Here is a 22,582-nt window from a genome sequence, read left to right as displayed (position 1 = left end):
GTCCCACGTGGGAGTGTAACGCCAACCTAGACACCCTCCGTCCCACGTGGGAGTGTAACGCCAACCTAGACATGTTCCGTCCCACATGGGAGTGTAACGCCAACCTAGACACGTTCCGTCCCACATGGGAGTGTAACGCCAACCTAGACACGTTCCATCCCACATGGGAGTGTAACGCCAACCTAGACACATTCTGTCCCACATGTGAGTGTAACGCCAACCTAGACACCCTCCATCCCACATGGGAGTGTAACGCCAACCTAGACGCGTTCCGTCCCATGTGGGTGTGTAAAGTTAACGTAGACACATTCCATCCCACATGGGTGTGTAACACCAATCTAGACATGCTCCAGCCCACATGGGTGTGTAACACCAATTTAGACACGTTCCGTCCCACGTGAGTGTGTAATGCCAATCTAGGGACATTCCCCACAACTCGTCCTAAGGCCTCTGTGACACTGGGCTTGCCCCCATTTCACTTTCTAATGCAAACTTATTCAACCGGGCCACAGGCAGCCCAGGACGGCTTTGAATGCAGCCCAACACAGATTCATAAACTTTCTTAAACCATTTTGCAATTTTTTTTTTTAGCTCATCAGCTATCATTAGTGTTAATGTATTTTATGTATGGCCCAAGACAGTTCTTACTCTTCTTCCAATGTGGCCCAGGGAAGCCAAAAAGCTGGACACCCCTGCAGTGGATACTCTTTTCTTTGCTCAGTCTGTATTGCCCGGCTGTGCCGACCTGTGTCTTTACAGCAGTCGCCGTTTTTACCACGCCTATCTTCAGAGGTTCAAGCCAACAGGGCAGTGTGTGAGATGCATGAAGCCGAGCTCTAAGTTGCCGAAAGCCCTCTCTACCGCCATGACAGCTTGTTGGGTCATTATGAACATACAGAAGAAAGGAAAATAGAAAAATCCTCAGTACTCAGCATAGATTATAGGTCAAGGACCCAGTGATGCCAGAACAGGCTTCCAGAGCCTCTTCTGTAAAGCCCCAGCACCACCCATGCTGGAGGGGCTACTGCACCAGCAGACACTTGCCATAGCTGGTAACCACGCCAGCGTGCTTCCCGTAGTTTGTGGCCCCATTCAGGAAACCGAAGTTGGTTCCACCATGGAACATATACACATTGAAGGAGATCTCATATTTGATGAATTCAGATACAGTATGTTCAATCTCTGCAGACGGGGGAGATGAGAACACAAGAGAATGTTAAAAATTAAGAGGAGACAAAAGTCTCTAGCAAACTCTTATCATTTCCAACCCACCCCACAATCAGTTACAATAATTTCTTGCTTCACAACTGTCTATACGTTCTTGGAAATGGAGACTTTAAGTGAAATGCTATCTAACAAAACCGAATTTTTTCTCAATTTTATCATGACACAATGTTGAAGGAAACAATATTATGTGAGGATGTGCTGTGCATCATTTTGTTTAAAGTTTCCAATAACCTACTGACAACGTTAGACCTACTGCAAATGTTTTATCATTCAACCTCTACAAAGATTGCAACAAAGAAATGGGTGGAATTGGCCAGAACTACTGTAGGACACCGAATCCTGTCAATCCCAAGAGATCTGTGAACTTTTTTTCCAAAGTATTGACATAATTTGACTCTAAACTATACCTATTAATTAAGAGCCTAAGAACTCTCATGTCACTTAACTATCTAATTTGAATTTTTTGAAATTATCCATATAATTAGTATAGCCTCGTTACTACCTTCCAGTATCTTGTTTCTGGGAACACTGGCTTGGAAACACTACAGTGGTCCACAGTGGCTGCTCTTCATCTTTGGCCACAGAAACGTCTATTTTGTACCACGTTTTAATAGGTACAATCATCTCTCCACTGGCCACAGTGGGAAGAAGATTAAAAGTCATTTAGAGTGGGAGTCAATTCTGGCTGTGCTCTTTACTGTTTGTACGACCTTGGAAAATCTATTTTCTTTCTCAGTGCTACTGCTTCCTGATCTATTAAATGAGCATATTCATTCCGACGATATCGTGACACTGCTGAGAACATTCATTGATGAGGTAGTATTTGTGGAAACATGGCACAGTGCCAGCCACACAAGAGACCAGAAAACTGTTATCGTTGCTAGCACTATTGCTGCTGTTATCAGGGGTGATAGTGGCACTTGGACTTTTTTTCTGTTTTTAACCCAAAACAGGCTTTTCCCAGTCCCTACGTATTTTTCAATGTTTTTCTATACTTCGGATACAAGTGGGCTTGTTTTCATAATACAGCTAGTGCTCGACTTATGGCCACGATTGTTCCGACAGACCAGTTGTAACACGATTTGGTTATAAGTTGAGTAGGCTATATGCACGCGAAGATGGTAGTGCTGCCGGAAGCTGGTCCGCACTGTCGTATGCCCCGCTGGGCAACGTTTGCGCTGCCAGACGCGGAGCAGTCGTGGCTAGCGATTGTGGTCGTAAAGTCGAATGGTCGTAAGTTGCATAGGTGGTAAGTCGATCGATACCTGTAGCACTTTCCAAACATCTTCTGTAGACACATACAGCTGTTAAGTAAATGACTGCCAGGCATTGCTCTAAGTGGCAGCTCTTAATCCTTGCACCAGCCCCATGAGGTCAGTTTTATGATAATCCTCAAGTTTGGATGAGGTCACTGAGACTTAAAACAAAGGAAACCTGCCTGAGGTCCCATGGCTAGCACTGCAGAGCTGGGATTCAAACCTCATCTCTTTGGCTGCAGGATCCATGCTCTTGGCCATCGCTGCAAGTTGTCCCCTGATCATTGTTAGTGTTTAGTTGACAGAGCCACAGACAGGACCGACGCACTGCTAGGGATGATTAATGCTCCACCTTCCTCAGAGATGCTGCGCTGTCAGAGAACCTTCTGTGACCACCTAACCTTACCTGGGCAGGTCTCTCTTCTATCACTGCACCCTGTTTGTTTGCTTCAAAGTACCCGCCAAACACGGAACTATATACAAGTATTGATCGACTTACCACCTATGCAACTTACGACCATTAGACTTTACGACCACAATCGCTAGCCACGACTGCCCCGAGTCTGGCAGCGCAAATGTTGCCCAGCTGGGCGTACGACAGTGCGGACCAGCTTCCGGCAGCACTACCATCTCCGCGTGCACCATTTCAACTGTACATATAGCCTACTCAACTTACGACCAAATCGTGTTATGATCGGCCCACGGTCCCGACCATGGTCATAAGTCGAGCACTGGCTGTACTGATGGCTTTGCTTTGTAATGACCTGTGGACCTCACTAACTTATACCCTCTGGGGGGTGGGAACCACGTAATTTCTATCCACCAGGGCATCCTCAGCGTCTGGCTGAGTGCTTGTATATAAAAGGTTACACGAATATCTACGACTGATCAGGTGAATCAACTAGCAGAGAACTATATGAATGAGTTCTCATGGGACCCCGGGCCATCTCTTCCTGGAGTCAAACGCTGCAAAACACTCACCCTTTGCATCTGTAACATGGTGCTTATCTCCCCATCTGTCGAACCAGCCGACCCAGTATTCCATAATTAGAAGGGGTTTATCTCTCTAGAAACAAACAAAAGCAAATACTAAGTCTGACCAAAAAAAGACAGAAAAGAAAAATCAGAAAACCTGAATACAATAGATGAGAACTTACAGAACTCACGCCTTTTCCCCATTCAGAGCTTTCCCTTTTTGATCCAGTATTTCTTCCCCACCCCCTGCCCATTACCCTTTGGCTATCATTCGCGGCTCTGGTTCCTCCACTCCTAAATGTCCATGGTCTCCAGACTCCATCTAGCTTCACGTGCCTCCCCGCTATACCTGGAAAGCACGATCAGTAATTTCAACCTTGTCTCACCCATGGCTGGCATCGAAAGAATGGGTTTTTGGATACACAAGGACCTGACTGCAATTCCTTAGGTAGAAAATCAGATTTCACAGGCTTTCAGCCTGACACCTGCATTCCACTTCTAACCTAGCATTTTCAGGGCTGCTGAATCATGTAAGTTCTGTTTCCAAAAGGTGACACCTCCTCCACGCAGGCCTAGCTGTTGCTGTGCCATGGATTTTAAAATGAGAGACTGTGGCTGAGCTTCTCTTGGGTGATATGTCAGCCACTCAGCATACATTCTCAGCTGCACTCCTGGAGTCCTCCGGCATACTGCTGCAATAAGATGGTCTCACTCTAAGCCCAAAGAGCTGTCAACCTCAGACTTCTGTTAGCAGCTCCCTGGATTTGGATCATGATGTTTTCCAGATCCCATGTCTCCTTCTACCTTGACTTCATCTCTCATTTCCTGCATCCTTCAAACACCTCCATAGTGAAGATGAGTGGAAAACAAACATTCTGAGCCCTTAAATATCTGGCTATCAACACAATTAATATTTAGACTGGGTGTACAATTCTAAGTTAAAATTCATTTAGCCTCAAATTTTAAAGGCATATGCCATTGCTTCCCATTATCCAATACTTTACAGTCCTATGCCATTCTAATTATTTTTGCTTGGCATGTAAACCTGTGGGTTTTCTCTGTAGGATGTGAATTTCACAATGCAGGCCTTTCTCATCACTTACTATGTTTACCATTTGAGGTACACTTTTCATCTAGACATACAGGTCCTTCAGTTAAAGAAAATTCTTATGCTATTTGCAATTTCCTTTCCTCCCTGCTCTTTGTCCACTCTTTTTGCAACCCAGTATTAATAAGATGCTGAGTCTTCTACAGCGATCCTGTAAGACATTCATCTTGTCTCTTTTATGTTTTGTTGGCTTGTACTAATAGTAATATTAGGAAATTTTATCATCCCTACCTTTCAACTTCTATATTTAATTTTTAATTTCAAAGACTTGTTTTTTGTTCACTAATTGTCCCCTTTACGTAACAGCCCGCTCCTGTTCATGTATAATCTTATTCATAGCTTTATGCATATTAATAAGCCTTTTTACTACTCTATTCTGTTGCCTGAATTAACTCCATGTTCCCTGATTTCCATTTTCTTCTTTATTTGCAGTTTAATTATTTTCTCTTTGTGAAACTTTATTAAATAAATACAGATCCTTAATTTGCCATTTGTATGCAAGAGGAAAGACTGCCTTCTGGTGTTAAAATGGTGCTGTGGGCTTCATATTCTCCTCTTGGAAATCTTCAAAATCAAAATAAGGACTGAGAAATGCAAACACAAACAATGTCTTCCATGAATCTAAGAGACATCTGAAACTTCAAAATATAAGTTAGGAGGAAGAAGTACAGAAGGATTGAAGGTCTATCAGGGGTTCAAAAAAAACAGAGAAAGAATTCTCTTTGTTGAAGATTTTAGGAAAGGCTAACAGCACAAATTTCTCCCAAGTAAGAAGCTTACTCTATAGCACAATGCCAACCATTTGTTATCAGTTACAGAATAGGGTGCACAAGCTGGTGAAGGGAATACACTGTACATAATTCAATGCATAAGCAGCTTCGAATGACAAAATTATTGAAGAATCACGGATCAGGACTATAAGGAGAAAGAAGTTGCTGCTTGTGAGGCATCTGAGAGCAGTCCTGCAATCTGTACTAGCTCCTTGGGAGGATGGAGAAAGCACAAAGGAAGATGGGTAAAGGTAAGAATTCATCCCTGCCTACAGCAGTATGCCACTAAGATATATTGTTAGCACAGTCACGTGCGGTCAATCACAGCAAACTTCTCTTGAGTCCTTGAGCCAATGAGAACTCATCTCCATCAAAGATGACTGATAAAAAAGAAATTACTTTTAAAATTCTAATAGAATAGAATAGAAATCTACTTTTAAAATTCTAATTTTAAAAAAAGAGATTTTTCTTTTTTGTTAACAGGGTAAGAAATTAGAGGAGGAACACCAAAATCTTTCTATAGCGTAGGTCAAAATTGTGATCCAAAAATATTGTTATAAAGTTAAAAATCTCAGTGAAACAATTGCCTCTATAAATTGTGAGCATAAAAAGAGAAAACTAAAAGTCCTCAAGGAAGACATGGTAGGAAAATATAAGGAACTAAATTATGACCTGGCAAAGGTTTTTTTAAGGCAGATAAAATAGAAAATATTAAGTCCAAACTGGAAGCAGGTAAAAGGAAAATAAACATGAAAAGAAGAGGAGTGAAAAGTGATCACAGTTAAAATGAATACAGAGTAGAAAGAATGAGAAAAAAATGGATGCAGGAGATGTGAAAGTAAGACAAAAGAACTTTGCATTGCACATAACTTCTGTCCCTAAAGAAAATAAACCAAATAAAAAATTTTAAAACATATTTAAAGATATAATCAAAGACCTACATTTCCAACAATCATGATCTATGTTATTTGGACCAACCCTCTCACTGAGGATTTTTACAAAGTTAAATAAACTATAATATCACCATGGATACAGCTGAAAAGAGAATCAGTGTATAGGAAGATAAATCAAAAGAAAGTACCCAAATAGCAGCATAAGGAGACAAAAGTATACAAACTAAAAAGATATACAGCACATTTGAGAAGGTCTAATGAATTTAGCTGAAATCCCAGGAAGAGAGGAGTGAGACAACAGAGTAGCAGCAATATTTGAGGAACTATTAGCTGGGAATACATACATTCTAGAAGCCCAACAAACTAGAATAATAATAAATAAAAAGATATTCACAAAGTGACATAGTTAAACTACAGAAAACCAAAAACAAAACAAAAAATTCTTAGTAGCAAAGGAGAAAAAAAGGCCTAACAGAAGACCTCTCAAAAACAGCAGTGAAGTTAGCAGACTGCATGCTGAAACAAAACCACTGCCACATTAGAATTCAGAACCAGTAAGAGATTGAAGCTAAAAACAGAGTCTACCATAAGCAGACATCACTAAAGGCTATACTTCAGCAGAAGAAAATTGATCCTGAGTAGAATCTCCAGATTATGAAAAATAATAAATAGCAAAAAGATAAATATTATGCTAAAACCAAATGAATATTGATTGTCTAAAACAAATATATAATATTTTTAGAGTTCTAAAAAGATGGAAAGCAAATACAAGAAAATAACAGAAGATGCATCAGACGGAGTGGCCAGAGTCACAGTGCTCTGAGACACTTGTACAATCCAGACAGAGAGCAGAACTTTAGACTGTGCAGGATTCAGTACTTACACTAAAATTTCAAGGACGACTTTTAAAAGATAAAAACAGACCCTATAACTCCACACTGATATAGGAAAAAACAGAAATTGATTTTTTTAAATAGTCAAATCCATGAAAATAAGCCAAGATTATAAAGAAAAAGAAAAGGAACATTGAAAAGTAGGCACATAATCAGATAGCAGGTTTAAATTCAGTCTAGCAAGAATTATGTGAAATGGAATGACTGAGGGCTCCAAATAAATGTTTCATCATATCAGACTAAAATAAAAATATTCAACTAATTTCTAATCTCTAATAGGAGAGATGTCTAAAGAAAAATGTAGAATTACAGCAAGATTAAAAACCAAATTAAGATATAGAAAATGATACACCATTCAAATATTAAACAGATCTGGCATGGCAATATCAGTGACAGACAAAAAGGACCTTTAGACAAAAAGCAACACTGCACGCAAACAAGATGACTCCCTAGTGATAAAATTTCATGTCCATGAAGATAAAGCAAGTCCTAATTTACATAGCCTCAAAATACATCAAGCAAACTTTGATAAATTTGCAAAGTACAGGTAAAATATTAAGGACTACTGGTAGAAATATGCAAATCTGCAATTATGATAGGAAATATTAGCACATCTCTTTCAGTGACCAATATTACCAGCCAAAAAAATCAATTGGAAATAGAAAAATAGAATAACACAATAAATAAAATTGACATAGAACTTAAACAGAATACCGCACCCAGTATCACAAAATACATTAATCACAAGCACACAGGGCATTTACCAAAATTGACCATTGACAGAACATAAATAAAAACAAAATTAAATATAAAAAATAAAGAATAACACCTAAATATTGAAAACAAACTTAAATGAATCTAACTCTACATCAAGTTGATAAAACAATGACATAAAACAAAGAAATTATTCCATGTAACCTTAGTACACAGAATTTTGACTACACATTTTCTGTGTGATATACCTTAAAGATAAAAACCACAGAAATCTTAAAGATCATTAGATTTTCTTAATTTCAGTAATATTATCAGTGTTGTTATTTCAAACCTATTATAAATATATCATAAAATTAAGTGAATAATAAAACTGTGAATATTGTTACCAACTTTGATGTCCAGAGTCAGAGAAAAAATAAAAATATAAATCAGAAAAGTTAACATAAGTTCTATAATTTTAAATTTGTATTTTTAAAAAAATGAATGAAACCACAATTTTCTTCTCTTCTAAAACATACCAATATCCTGGCCCAACACACTGAAAATTCTTAGAAATAACAGCAATTTAATAGTAAGCACAGCTTGTATTCTACAGAAACAACAGGGTTCTTAGGAGAATTACTATTTCTGGATTGAGGTTTGGAAATGTATCAGGTGAGTCTGCAACATTGTACTTGGCTGGAAACCAAGTGAACTATGAAAGACTGATGGGGTCATGTCAAAGGGAAGAGGAGACAGTGGCAGGTGCTTCCAGCAGGCCAACAAGAAGCTAGTTTAGGCTTCAACAACATAATGATTACAAGTGATAAAAAGGCATTAGACATATTAAAAAGTCATGAATTAATAATAAAAGAAAACAATTTACAAAAGTTTGAAAAGGTACAGAATATGTTTTCAGACTTCAATGAAATAAAGAAAAAAATATAGAAACTCCACACGTCTGAAAATTGAATACACATAGGCAAAAGAAACAATCATAGTGAATATTTGAACTAGTCTGAATTGCAATATATCAAATATACCAAATATAAAACTCATGAAGTAATAAGAAATCTATACCCTGAAATGTTCATAATAAAACATACAGATAAAATGTGAAGGCTAATTATCCACCTCAAGAAATTAGAAGAGCAAAATAAACCAAAAAATAGTAAAATAAATAAAGGAAATATAAACCTAAGAGTAGAAGCAATGTAACTGAAATTAATTTGCAATAGAGACAATTTAAAAAGAAAAATTAGTTCTTTGAAAAGAACTGACATGCTTCTGATGAGACTGATAAGACAGAGTAAAAATAGATAACTAAGATTAGAAATGAAAAGGAAAGACCAGCACAAATGATACGGCCATTAAAACCAAGCAGATAGTGTACATAATTATATGCCATTATACTTCAGTTTGGGTGAAATGGACATATTCCTAGAAAAACTGTAACAACTACATTTACTCAGAAGGAAATAAACTTCTGAGTACAGCTCAGAGATAGAGCAGTGGGAAAAACGTAAATCCTATCACCACAGCAAGGACAAAGCTTGAAAAACTGCAAGTTCATGGTTTCTTGGGTCCATCAGAGAACCTAGGTCACAGAGCAATCAAACAACCTAAAATCCATGGAAAACCTGATGCCTGCAGGAAGAAGCTGGACCCAAGCACCTGCTTACCTATGGCTAGATCATCTAATATAATACAAATAGATCATATTAAATAAGTGCTAAAGACAGTGTGGGCCAGCATGAGAGTGTAAAGTCAAGGGAGCCGAGACTGCTTACACCCTCATGCTGACTTTCACTCCCTAAATCTACCAGCTGTTCTGATGGGAGATTGGGGAGAATCCTGGGCCAGTCTTTGCCGTGGGCTGAATTGTGCCCCCAGCCAAATTCACATGAAGGCTGTACCACAGAATGTGACTGTACTTGGAGACAGGAACTTTAAAGAGGTAGTTAGGTAAAAATGAGGCTGTTAGTGTGAATCTTAATCTTATCTCACTGGTGTTCTAAAAAGAAGAGGAAATTTTGACACACCAGGCTCTCATGTTCATGGCAGAAAGACCACGTGAGGACACGTTGAGGAGGTGGCCATCTGCAAGCCAAGGGGAAGCCTGTGGACACCTCGATTAAAATGTGGTCAGTAGGATGGGCCCTAATCCAATATAAGAAGTATCCTTATAAGAGGAGGAGATTAGGGCGCAGACACACACAGAGAAGAGACCATGTAAGGACCCAGGGAGGAGAAGACAGCCATCCAACAAGCCAAGGAGGGAGACCTCAGAAGAAACTTACCCTGCCAGCACCTTGATTTCAGACATCTAGCCTCCAGAATGTGAGAAAATAAATGTCTGCTGCTTAAGCCACATGGTCTATGGTCCTTTGTCATGGCAACTAGCAAAGTAACACAGCTTCCTTTCTGGTGCTGGCTGAGGGGAGGGAGCCACCACCGCTGCCAGACCTTCTCCCAGCCCATCTTCCCTAGGAAACAAAAGTCCTAACCAGTTGAGAAACAGCACAGAAGCTGTCACTTCAGAGCTTAATTGCATCTGAAAAAACGGGTGGGGGATGCACTACCCTTAGGAAAGAAGGCATATATGCTAGGATCAGATCTGCCGCTAGAAGAAGAGCAGGAGCAGGAGCACCTGCAAGGGTCACACCCCTCAGACCCAGAGACAGCATCTACTGACAATAAGGCATAATCAGAACATCAGGGAAAGCCTTTCTCCCTCACCTGCAGGCTAACCAAGCTGGAGAAAATATAACACATGCCATATAGCTGAGAGAGCTGCAAGCAACAGATTCTCTGTGGGGCACTCAGGTGACACTCAGAGGGGAATGCAGGTGTAGAGAAAACAACCTCTGCCAAACCAGCACTTGCTCTAGACACAAGATACCACCAGGAACATTTGAAGCCCATGATGCACAGAGGATAACACAGCAACAACAAACTCATAACCAGCCCAACTCCAGATGCGATGAATACAAAATTCCACATGGTCTAGCAGAAGGAAAGGCATGCTGATCTCTAAGACAATATCTATGTCCTATACATGATGTGCAGTTTTCAATAAAAATAAAAATAAAAAATTACGAGACACACAAAAAGGCAAAAAAAGAACACACTTGGAAGAGATAAAGCAATAGCGATATCAGAAACAGACTCAGATAAGACACGGATATCACAACAATCACACAAGAAATTCAAAATAACTATGACTAATATGTTTAACGCTATCATGGATAAGGTAGACAGCATGCAAGATCAGATAGGTAATTTTGGCTGAAAGACGAAAACTATTAGAAAGAAGCAAATGGAAACACTAGAAATCAAAAACATAGCAAAAGAAATGAAGAATTGCTTCAATAGATTCATCACTAAACTCAACAGGTATGCAGAATGAATCAATGAACTTAAAGATAGGTCAATAGAAATTAACCAAACTGAAAAGTAAAGAGAAAAAACAACAGTGGGGAAGAAAACAGCATCCAAGGGTTGTGAGACCATACAAAATGATCTAACATACAGGCAATTTGAATTGCAGAAGGTGAGAGAACAGACAGAGAAAATATCTAAATAAGTGATGGCTCAGAATTCTACAAAATTAATGGCCTAGTCTTGCATTCCTAGGATTAGTCTCACTTGAATGTAATTATATTAGTCCATTTTCATGCTGCTGATAAAGACATACATGAGACTTGGAAGAAAGAGGTTTAATTGGACTTACAGTTCCACATGGCTGGGGAGGCCTCAGAATCATGGCAGGAAGTAAAAGGCACTTATTACATGGCAGTAGCAAGGGAAAATAAGATCTCATGAAACTTATTTACTATGACGAGAATAGCAGGGGAAAGACCAGCCCTCATGATTCAATTACCTCCCCTTGGGTCTCTCCCACAACACATGGGAATTCTTGGAGACACAATTCAAGTAGAGAGTTGGGTGGGGACACAGTCAAAGCATATCAGTAATGTATTATCATTTTACATATTGCTGGATTCAATTTGTTCATCTTTTGTTGAGAATTTTTGTTTCCATGTTCATAAGGAAAATTGGTCTTTGGTTGTCTTGTCTTTAGTTGTTTTTATTTGATTTTGGAATTAGGACAATGCTAACCTCATAAAATGAGTTTAGAAGTATTCTCTCCTTTTCTATTTTCTAGAACATATTATGTAGAATTATTATTATCCCTTACTTAATGTTTGGTAAACTTCACCAAACCACAGCTCCAAGCAGGACAAATTTTAAGAAACAAACCACATCTAGGCATATTACACTCAAACTTCTGAAAATTAAAGACAAACAAAATTCTAAAGGTAGCCAGGGGAAAAAAGATCACGAAAATAAAAGATAAGGATTAATACAGACTTCTCATCAGAAACCAGGGAAGTAAAAACAATAATGAAGTGACGTCTGTAAAGTGGGCAATTAGGAAGATACTATTGTACAATTCTAATATTAGATACATTTTAGTATGTTTTAGGTTAATTTTTAAATGTGTATTTTAAATTCCAGGTCAACAGCTACAAGTTTTTAAACTGACATAAGTAGTAAGTCTACAGCACAGATAAAATGGAATCAAAAAATTATCCATTCACTCAGCAAAAGGAGTAAAAAGAACAAGAAAGAGACAAAGTACAAAAAAGAAAAGAATTTGCCAAAAAGTAAATTTTACTCAAACCACATCAATAACTACTTTCAATGTGAATAATCTACCCAACTTATCTTAAAATACAAAAACTGCCAAACTGAATTTTTTAAAGCAATGTGTAAATACATGTCTACAAGAAATCCATTTTAAATGCAGACTTTAAGGTATGTAAAAAGCAAAAGGATAAATAAAGATATGACATGCAAATACTAATTAAAAGAAAGCTAAAGTTGCTATATTTACATCAAAATAGAATTCAGAACAAGGAAGAGGGACATTATGTAATGGATACAGTGGCCAATCTTCCAACAAAATATCATAATCCTAAATGTGAATGCATCTCAAAACAGAGACAAAAACTAGTAGGCCTAAAGGAAAAATAAACAATCTATGATTATATTTAGAGATGTCAACATTCTGCTCATAATAATTGGTGGAATGAGTGAGCAGAAAATCAGTAAAGATGGTGATTACTTGGCCAATATCATCCATTAGCTTGACCTGATGGGAATTTATAAACAAATGTAAACTACACATTATTCTCAAATGTACATGGAACATTCACCAAGAATAACCATATTATGATCCATGAAACAAACCTTAACAAATGTAAAAGAACAGAAATTATACAAGTATGTTCTAGGGCCTTAACAGTATTAAACTAGAAATCAGTTATAGAATGATAGCTGGAAAATCCTCCAAGGTTCAAAAATGAAACAGCACACTCTCAACTGAGAGTTATTTGATGCATAGAATAAAGTCTCAGGGGAAATTTTTAAAAATATTTTGATGTTTTGAACTCAATGAAAACACAGTCCATCAAAATTGGTGGGATACAGCAAAACTAGTGCATACAGAGAAATGTATAGCATAAATGCTTGGATGAAGAGAAGTCCCAACTCAGTAAGCTTAATTTCCAACAGAAAGAAGCAAGAGAAAGAACAAATGCAATCCGAAGGCAGCAGAAGGGAGAAAACGCTAAAGATCAGAGCAGAAACCAAGGGAGTTGAAGACACAAAAGTAACAGAGAAACAAAACTAAGCTGAAGGCTAATTCTCTACAAAGATCAATAAAAATGATAAACTTCTAGCCACACGAACCAAAATAAATACACAAAGTTAGCAATATTAGGACTGAAAAAACAGCCATCACTAATGACAACAAACACAGTAGGGGTTTAACAAGGGATTATCACAAACAACTCTATGCCCATGAACTCAAAAATGTAGATTGAATAGAATAGAACGAGTAGACTAGATCCTTGAAAGACATAAACTGTTAAAACTCACTCAAGAAGAAATAACTTTAATTTTCCTGTATTAATTAGAGAAATAGAACTGCAAGTTACAATTCTTCTAAAAAGGAAAGCTTTAAAGGAAAAAGGTCCAGATAGTTCCAGTGGTGAATTCCCAAGCATTAAGTAACAATTCTACACAAGCTGTTCCAGAAAATAGGAAAGGAGGCATATTTCCAAGTTCATTTTATTAGGCCAGCGTTATCCTAATTCTAAACCCAAACAAATACCTTTTAAGAAAACAAAACCAAAGACCAATGTCCCTCATGAACATGGAAGCAAAAATTCTCAACAAAAATAGGAATAAGCCAAATCTGGCAAAATCGAAAATGATAATATTTCACAATCAGATGAGATTCATTTCGGGAACGCAGGACTGGTTCAACATGCACAGTCACGGGATTAACATACTAACCCAGGACCGCCTTTGGATTTCACTGTGACTCTACATACATGACAGCCAAGCACAGTCCAACCAGCTATCAAAGAAAATGAAGCAGTGAGTCATGCTACAACATGCATCGATGAACCTCAAAAAAACACCACACTGTGTGAAAGAAACCAGATGAAAAAGACTAAATATTGCATGAGTCCACTTACCTGAAATGCCTAGAAAAGGTAAATTTATAGAACTAGAAAGCAGATTGGTGGCTGTCCAGAACTGCAGAAGGGATTAACTCCAATGAGCATTAAATGCAATGAACATTTTGGATTGTGGTGATGATTGTGAAACTCTGTATGCTGAATTGCATGCTTGCAATGGGAGAATGTAATGGTGTATAAATGAGATTTCAATTAAGTTGTTAAACCGACAAGAAAGAACAAAAAAAGGAAGAAGACTTAGCGAAGGTATTGAAAAACTAGAGATAGTCACATATCCACAGAGCCCTGGCAGGGCCCCTTCCTTTCACTAAGTTGGAAACCGTATAGAAATTGATGAAAAGCCAGGCGCAGTGGCTCACACTTGTAATCTCAGCACTTTGAGAAGCTTAGGCAGGTGGATCATCTGAGGTCAGGAGTTTGAGACCAACCTGACCAACATGGTGAAACCCCATCTCTACTAAAAAGCACAAAAATTAGCCGGGTGTGGTGGTAGGTACCTGTAATCCCAGCTACTCGGGAGGCTAAGGCAGGAGAATCACTAGAACCTGGGAGGCGGAGGTTGCAGTGAACCAAGATTGCACCATTGCACTCCAGCCTGGGCAACAAGAGCAAGACTCTGTCTCAAAAAAAAAAAAAAGAAAGAAAGAAAGAAAGAAAAGAAATTGATGAGAAAAGGAAACAAGATTCATGAGTCTTATTTATAATGTGGGTGGAGGGTGGAGACAGAGCCCTGGAGCTGTGGAGTCTTTGGCTAGGCCAGGGCACCACAGTGTGTGGGAATGGAAGGAAGGCCCTCAGGGGTGGGGTGGCAGGGCTGGGAGTGGAGGCAAAGGCTTACAGTGCCCCAGCAGGCCAGGGTGTAGGGGCTGGATGTCATCCTGGGCACAAAGAACAATCTGGAAAGCATATTAAGCAGAGGAGACCATGACCAGGCCTGGTCTTGAGGCGCACACTCTAGCTAGTCTGCAGAGAAAGGACAGAGGTACTCCCTGGAGGCTGGGCTGTGGCTTGTCCTTCTTTGTAACTGTCACAGGCGGTCACCCACTGAGAAGAAGTTCGGAGCCTCTCAATCCACGTCTGTTAAATCAGTGCACACACAGCTACCGTCCCTTCCCATAATGCATATAGCTGTGGTGGGAACGGCTGGCCCACCAGAACTCCCCGGGAGGCCTCTGTCAAACGCTCACAGCCTGTCTCTGAACTCTGTCTTCAGAGGGGAAAGGGGACATCATCTCCCTCTGACTCCCGTCACCCCCACCCTTCCCGCTCATCTCCATGAAGTGATCCACAAGCGGAGGTGACACAAGCAAGGTTCCCTCCTCCCTCTCCACCCCAAAAGGCTCCCGAAATGGGTTGGAGCCTGCCAAGGCCCCAGGGTGAAAACCTGCGGTCTTCTTGTCAAGCCTGTTTTCACAGAACACCGGTTACATAGGCGGCAGAAGGAGCTGTAAAACCCCGCCTGTCTGAGATGCCTTACCTGGACTTTATGAAGCTGACTGAAAGTATTCCGGTGAAGTTTTTGCAAATTGATGGTGGCCAGCACTGCATAAAGGAGAGAGAGGCCTGGCTGAGCCGTGAGTCAAGTGCTGTTGGGGAAGGGAAGGAAACCCCCCAACCCCGCCACCCCGCAAGTAGGAGGAATGGAAGCTCAGCAGTGAATATGGCGAGATATAGCCTGGGTCCCACCCTGCAATGTCCAGAGGGCTGCCATGGTCATCGCCACATCCCTGACACTTTTGAGGACACTCATTTGTACTGAGGGGGCAGTTAAAATTCACCACACTGTGCCGAGAAGTGAGCCAGGCTAAGGCTCCCTGACATGATTAGACCTGGAAACAGAATGCAGGCTTTCCAGCCCCAAACAGCATGTGCTCCAGTGCGCCATGCTTCTGAGGAAGAGCCGCTGCTAAGGAGGCAGAACAGCGGCTGCCAGCAGCAGCTTGCCCCACTGGCCTGTCACGCCCGGGCGTGTCCCTCACTATTGCCATCCGAGGAGTCCGTCCCAAATCATCCTGCCACTTAATTCTCTAGGATCTCCTAAGTGTCCATGTCCACACAGAGCCTTGGGCGGTAGGATCCCAGGAATGGAACTGGGCCTAGGTGGGGTTCCTGACACAACACCCATCTTCTGGTTCCCTGTGTGGTTTCCCACATTGGTAGAGACGGCCCTGATCCCAAGCCAGGCCCAGCACCAGTGCAGGTGCCTTGCCACAGAAGAACTATGGGAGGTGGACAAGTGTCCTGAGGACAGAGGAGCTCCAGTGTGGCTGTGTTTAAAGATGGCAAGAGCAAGGCCAAGAGAGGGAGCTGGCCCTGAGCCTTGACCCTGAGCCCTCATTTATTGTAACATCGAACCCCAGGATCTACGCCAGCAGACGTGGGAAAGGGAGGCGGCGAGATGCACATGGTTTCCTCTGGGGTGCGTTCGAGATGTATACCGGCTGGCTGAGAACCTTGTTCTCCTGTGAACTAACTCTGAATGCGCACCTCCTTTGGTGTGGCCGCTCAGCACATTTTTCTCACTGTCGGAGGTCAAGAGAAGCTCCACAATCCCTCTTCTCAGCAGGGCCTGTTGAGAAAACTGACCGAAATAAACCCACTTCCCTCACTCCCATGGGAAAAAAGAAATACATACAGCCTCCATATTCATGGGTCCTGCATCCCTGGATTATGCAATCACAGAAAATTTTTTTTTTTTACTTTTTTAATTTTAAATTTTTTTAGAGACAGGGTCTTACTGTGTTTTCCCAGGCTGGAGTGCAGTGGCACGGTCATAGCTCACTGTAGCCTCAAACTCCTGGATTCGAGCCATCTTACCACCCCAGCCTCCTGAGTAGCTAGGACTACAAGCACACGCCACCACGTCCTGCTATTTTTTTCTTTTGTAGAAACAAGGTCTCACCTTGTTGCCCAGCCTGGTCTCAAACTCCCGGCCTGAAGTAAGCCTCCTGCCTGGGACTCCCAAAGCACTGAGATTACAGGTGTGAGCCACCACCCCTGGCCAAAAAGATATTTCTTAATTGCATCTGTACTGAACATGTAAAGCCTTTTTTCTTGTCATTATTTCCTAAAGAGTATTATATAGCAACTATTTATGTAGCATTTACATTGTATTGGGTATTAGAAGTAATCTAGAGATAACTTAAAAGTATATGGGAGAGGCCAGGCGCGGTGGCTCCTGCCTGTTCATCCCAGCACTTTGGGAGGTCAAGGCAGGCAGATCACGTGAGGTCAGAAGTTTGAGACCAGCCTGGCCAACATGGTGAAATCCTCTCTAATTATCTGGGTGTGGTGATGTGTACCTGTAATTCCAACTACTTGGGAGGCTGAGTCACAAGAATCGCTTGAAACTGGAGGTGGAGGTTGCAGTGAGCTGAGATCATGCCAGCCTGGGTGACAGAGTAAAACTGTGTCTCAGAACAAAAAAGTATATGGGAGGATGTGCATAGGTTGCATGGAAATGTCACATCATTTTATGTCAAGGATTTGAGCACCCACCAATTTTGGTATCCATGGGGGCCCTGGAATCAATCCTCCATGGATGCCGAGGGACGACTATATGAGAATATTGGGAACTAAACACCGCACGGTTCAGTTGAGCGGGATGTGAACTAGACAAGGGTTTGACTTCAGAGTCTGACCTTCTGCAGCTTAGTAAATTGGGGGAACTCACTGTCTCCATCTCAGCCTGGTGGTTTTTGTGGGGAATGACCCTAAAATCAGCCGAGTGTGGGCTCTGACACCCTGTGATCAAAGCCTCCAGGGAAAAAAAGGTCTAAGTTTACCAGGAAACGCCTTGGGAGAGGATCTAAGTCACTGAAAGAAGAGGAAGAAGATTAGGAAGCAACTCTGTGCTGGAAGGCGGGAGGCTGCGGCTGTGGGGTCCTGAGAGCCAGCAGGGACTTTGCCAAGCTCCAGTGATGCCTGAACACTGTCGAGGGGGACAAGGAAGCCTGCCATGGCTGCAGGGATGGGAAGATCTAATCTGAAAAAACATGGTAATGAGGCAGCCAAGGCCACACTGTACGTCTCCTGTGTTCATCGAGCCAGATCTGGCCTGGGAGGGGAGTTGAATGGTAATTTCTTTTTTTTTTTTTTTTTGTTTTGAGATGAGTCTCGCTCCATCGCCCAGGCTGGGGTCCAGTGGTGCAATCTCTGCTCACTGCAACCTCCATCTCCCAGGCTCAAGTGATTCTCCTGCCTCAGCCTCCCAAGTAGCTGAGATTACAGGTGCGTGCCACTACACCCAGCTAATTTTTGTATTTTTAGTAGAGATGGGGTTTTGCCACAATGGCCAGGCTGGTCTCGATTCTCCTGACCTCAGGTGATCCACCCGCCTCAGTCTCCCAAACTACTAGGATTACAAGTGTGAGCCACTGGGCCCAGCCAGTACATTTTAAAATCAAAAACAAATACAGCTAGCTGAAAAAGATTGATTGAGGGCAGCCACACAGCCCCTGGGAAAAGTTAGGGAAGGAAATTACTCTCTGGCCTTGTCCAACTCCAGAAGCCACAGCTGTAGGGCAGGAGCCGGCATGTGGATGAAGTCCAGCCCCACCCTCCTCCCCACTTTGCCCAGCTGGGGAGCCCTGCCCCTCCCCTCCCAGCCTCCAGCCAGAGGTCTCCGCGTGGGCACTGCTGCAGAGTCAAGGGTGGAGTCAGGATGGCTCAGGCCAGCCGTGCAGCCCTGCACCCTGCATGGCAGCCTAAGGAGTTCAGCTGAGACCGAATCTCATCAGCTTCCTGAATGTGAGAAGTCAGGGGCCAGCAGGGGCTGAGCCACCAGAAAGGACAGCAGGCAGGACAGCAGTTATGCCCAGGCCTGAGATGTCTCTCCATGAAGGAGCAAGGGGGACAGAAGAGATGACCTTTATCCTACAGGTCAGAAAGCGTCAAGCTGACAGCCACATCACTAAGTTCTCGAAGCATTGTTTACAGTGGAGGAAGATTCACCAACCCCAGCTTTAATAAGAATCATCAGTCACAGAGATAGAAAACAGAAAGGAATCGCCCTTTAACGTCGTGTTCTATCTTCTAAAAAAATTATTTAGGTACATCTCGGCCGGGCGTGGTGGCTCACACCTGTAATCCCAGCACTTTGGAGGCCGAGGTGGGTGGATCACGAGATCAGCAGTTCAAGACCAGCCTTGCCAAGATAATGAAACCCCATCTCTAATAAAAATACAAAAATTAGCCAGGCATGGTGGCAGGTGCCTGTAATCCCAGCTACTCAGGAGGCTGAGGCAGAGAATTGCTTGAACCAGGAAGGTGGAGGTTGCAGTGAGCTGAGATTGTGCCACTGCACTCCAGCCTGGGTGACAGAGCAACATTGCATCTCAGAAAAAAAGAAAAAAAATGTTATTTAGGTACATCTTGATTGTCCTGACTGTTGTAAATTCACAGAGAAAATGAACTTGGTCTACAGTTGAACCTTGAACAACACAGGTTTAAACTATGCAGATCCACTTACACTTGGGTTTTTTTAATACAAGTTACAACCAATGTAACTCCCTTCCCTGCCTCCCCTTCCACCTCCTCCACCTCTTCTGCCACCCCTGAGTCGGCAAAACCAACTCCTCCTCCTCCTCCTCAGCCTTGCTCAACATGAAGATGATAAGGATGAAGACCTTTATGATGATCCGTTTCTGCTTAATGAAAAGTCAATATATTTTCTGTTCCTTATGATTTTCTTAGTAACATTTTCTTTTCTGAAGCTTACTTTATTGTAAGAATATAGTATACAATAGATATACAAAACCTGCATTAATCAAACTGTTTATAATCGGTAAGGCTTCCAGTCAAATATTAGTCACTAAATTTTGAGGGAGTTGAAAGTTATACACAAATTTCAGCCACGCAGGGGGCCGGCACCCCTCAGCCCTTCGTGTTCACAGGCCAACTGCACATTCTCAGAAGGCACAGTGCCCAGCCCGTTCACCTGGGCAGCCAGGAACCAGAAAAGGACGCCAGAAAAGAGACAGATGGAGGAAGGAGGCATGTAAACATGGGGCCAAACCCAGGGCCTCTTACCTTGTGGAGATAGGGCATGTACTTTTTATCCTTATTGAATGAGCCGTATTCATTCTCCACTTGCACCGCAATGACAGGGCCTCCCTGGCGGTACTGAGACATGAGCAGAGGAGGGTTAAAGAGTGAGGCTATCCTGGGCAAAAGCCTGAAGTCTGTGGGCTTGCTGCTAAAGGCTGCACAGCTGGTGAGGCAGGCTCTGGTCCACAGCCCTGCAGTCTGCACGCTCTGCCCCAGCACTGGAGTTAGAGTCTGCCGGGTCGCTCGCTGCTGCGGGAGCTGCCTTTCCCAGAGCGTTGTCGATACATGACTGCCACAGTTTTCCCTCTGTCTCTCACACTCGCTACTTAAATTTGAGTCCTCAGGCCTACAAATACACCTGCTTCCACACCCATCCACATTCCCTCCTCCCTCCGGCCTTAGGGTCATGCCACCACTTGTGTACGGGTCCCACGGCCTTCCACGGCCCGCTCAGGAACGTGGCTCTGGGCACAGCCACTCTCTCCTCAGTGCCTTTGACCTTCCTTCACAAAAGGCTGACCTCCATGGTCATGGAAACTTACCCAGGACCCTCCGCATCAGAAAGAGATGGAGGCAGGGGCCCAGGAACGTTCCCCTCTTCCCACTCTCCTTGCTAAGAACCCCACACTTCCTGGAAGACTTACTAGTCGTCTACACCCACATCTTTGGCTCAAACCCCCTTGAGAAAACTTCCAGCCCATCAAGGCATCCAGACCATCAACAATGAGTTGTGCTAAACTCAAAACCCTTTTCAGAGTATCCTCGTTCAGGGTCCTTCTCCCTGAAGCCAGCCACAGGGAAGGCAGCCTCAGTGCTGGCACGCCAAGCTCTGACTTTTTTGTCCTGACGTACAGCAGGCCCGTGGTCCCCACTGCCTACAGCGTAAATGTCCTGCTTAGAGTACATTCTTCCCTCTTGGACAAAGGAATGCTGGCTTCGAGAACACAAAGGAAGGGGAATGGCATGACTGTCAGGTCTTCCTTCGCAGGCTCCCCTCTGCCTCCTCCCCCCCTCGCCCTCCGCCCAGGCGTGCTGGCTTCCCGTGGCTCCTACTGCGATGCGGTTTGCCTCCATAGGCAGCACGATGCCTGTCCCCACAAGTGGATGCATGGCCTCTCCACTGTGCCTGGGACACTCAACAGTGGTCACACAGGGCCTGGTGCTCAGCAATTACTCGCTGAATGGACATGAATATTCTCAGCTAGTGAGTTGAGAACAATTGTTTTCATTATTGAACCAGCCTGAAGGGTAAGACGTCTAAAAACCCCATTGCAAGGGAATTCCCAGTCGGCCTTATGAAATAAACAGGATAAGAAGAATACAAGTCCCAACTAAACCAAAATGCACTCCAAAAATTATTTTTACATGATAATTAATAAAGATAACCAATTCAGTAAGGGACCTTAAAAGACTAATGATTTATCAATAATTAAGTTATTACAAGGCATAAGGCATTACATTTCCTAGGATCTCCCACCCCCACAATTCAATGGGATGCCTGTAAATTTGCTTTCCTTGTTACATACATATGCATGTGAATGGCATTTGTACTTGTGCTGAAACTTCCATCCAAATATTCAGTCTTTCTTGTTTTAAGGCATATGCCTACCACTGAGCCCCACCTAGATTGCAGAAATTCAGCCAGACACATACAGCCTCAGCCCTTCACACAAACGATGTACCTCAACTCCACCTACCAGAGCACAGGTGCCGTGCGTCGCCTTCTTTACAGCGTAAACCAGAGTTTAATCCTAAAGACAAGGTTTTCTTCCTCTCAGCAGTGCCTGCCTCTCAAAGCTGTACTGCAGCAATATTACTGCTAAGCTCTCCCTCACATTCTTCCTTTCTTATCCCTCGATTCTTCTCTTTATAATTATCCTACTAAGAACAACTCACAGGCTGGGCACAGTGGCTCACGCCTGTAAACCCAGCACTTTGGGAGGCTGAGGCCGGCAGATCACCTGAGTTTGAGATCAGTCTGGGCAAAATGATGAAACCCCATCTCTACTAAAAATACAAAAATTAGCTGGGCATGGTGGTGGGTGCCTGTAATCCCAGCTATTCAGGAGGCTGAAGCAGGAAAATCGCTTGAACCCAGGAGGCGGAGGTTGCAGTGAGCCGAGATCGCACCACTGCGCTCCAGCCTGGGCCACAGAGTGAGACTC

At 42.4% G+C, this 22,582-nt stretch overlaps 1 protein-coding gene across 4 annotated transcripts in view; it reads right to left on the bottom strand.

The window, feature by feature from the left end:
- The window catches only part of GLB1L3 (galactosidase beta 1 like 3), a 50,683-nt gene that overhangs the window by 10,462 nt on the left and 17,639 nt on the right, over nucleotides 1-22,582 (bottom strand). For 3 of the 4 annotated variants that reach the window (XR_005196929.1, XM_037731556.1, XM_037731555.1), the window contains exons 6-10: nucleotides 20,400-20,492; nucleotides 16,857-16,938; nucleotides 15,847-15,911; nucleotides 3,465-3,549; nucleotides 1,045-1,182 (exon numbers count right to left, since the gene is read on the bottom strand). Coding sequence is in view for 3 of the 4 variants with exons in the window: in XM_037731556.1 (XP_037587484.1) it covers nucleotides 1,045-1,182; nucleotides 3,465-3,549; nucleotides 15,847-15,911; nucleotides 16,857-16,938; nucleotides 20,400-20,492 (463 nt within the window). In the remaining variant the exon portion in view is untranslated. The remainder of the gene's footprint in view (nucleotides 1-1,044; nucleotides 1,183-3,464; nucleotides 3,550-15,846; nucleotides 15,912-16,856; nucleotides 16,939-20,399; nucleotides 20,493-22,582) is intronic. The other variant, XM_017509062.2, reaches the window with a different exon arrangement.

This window comes from Cebus imitator, unplaced genomic scaffold (genome assembly GCF_001604975.1).
Source record: "Cebus imitator isolate Cc_AM_T3 unplaced genomic scaffold, Cebus_imitator-1.0 Scaffold405, whole genome shotgun sequence".
NCBI classification, from domain to species: domain Eukaryota; kingdom Metazoa; phylum Chordata; class Mammalia; order Primates; family Cebidae; genus Cebus; species Cebus imitator.
Note: the sequence above shows the minus strand (reverse complement) of the source record. Positions and strands in the feature narration are given on the sequence as shown.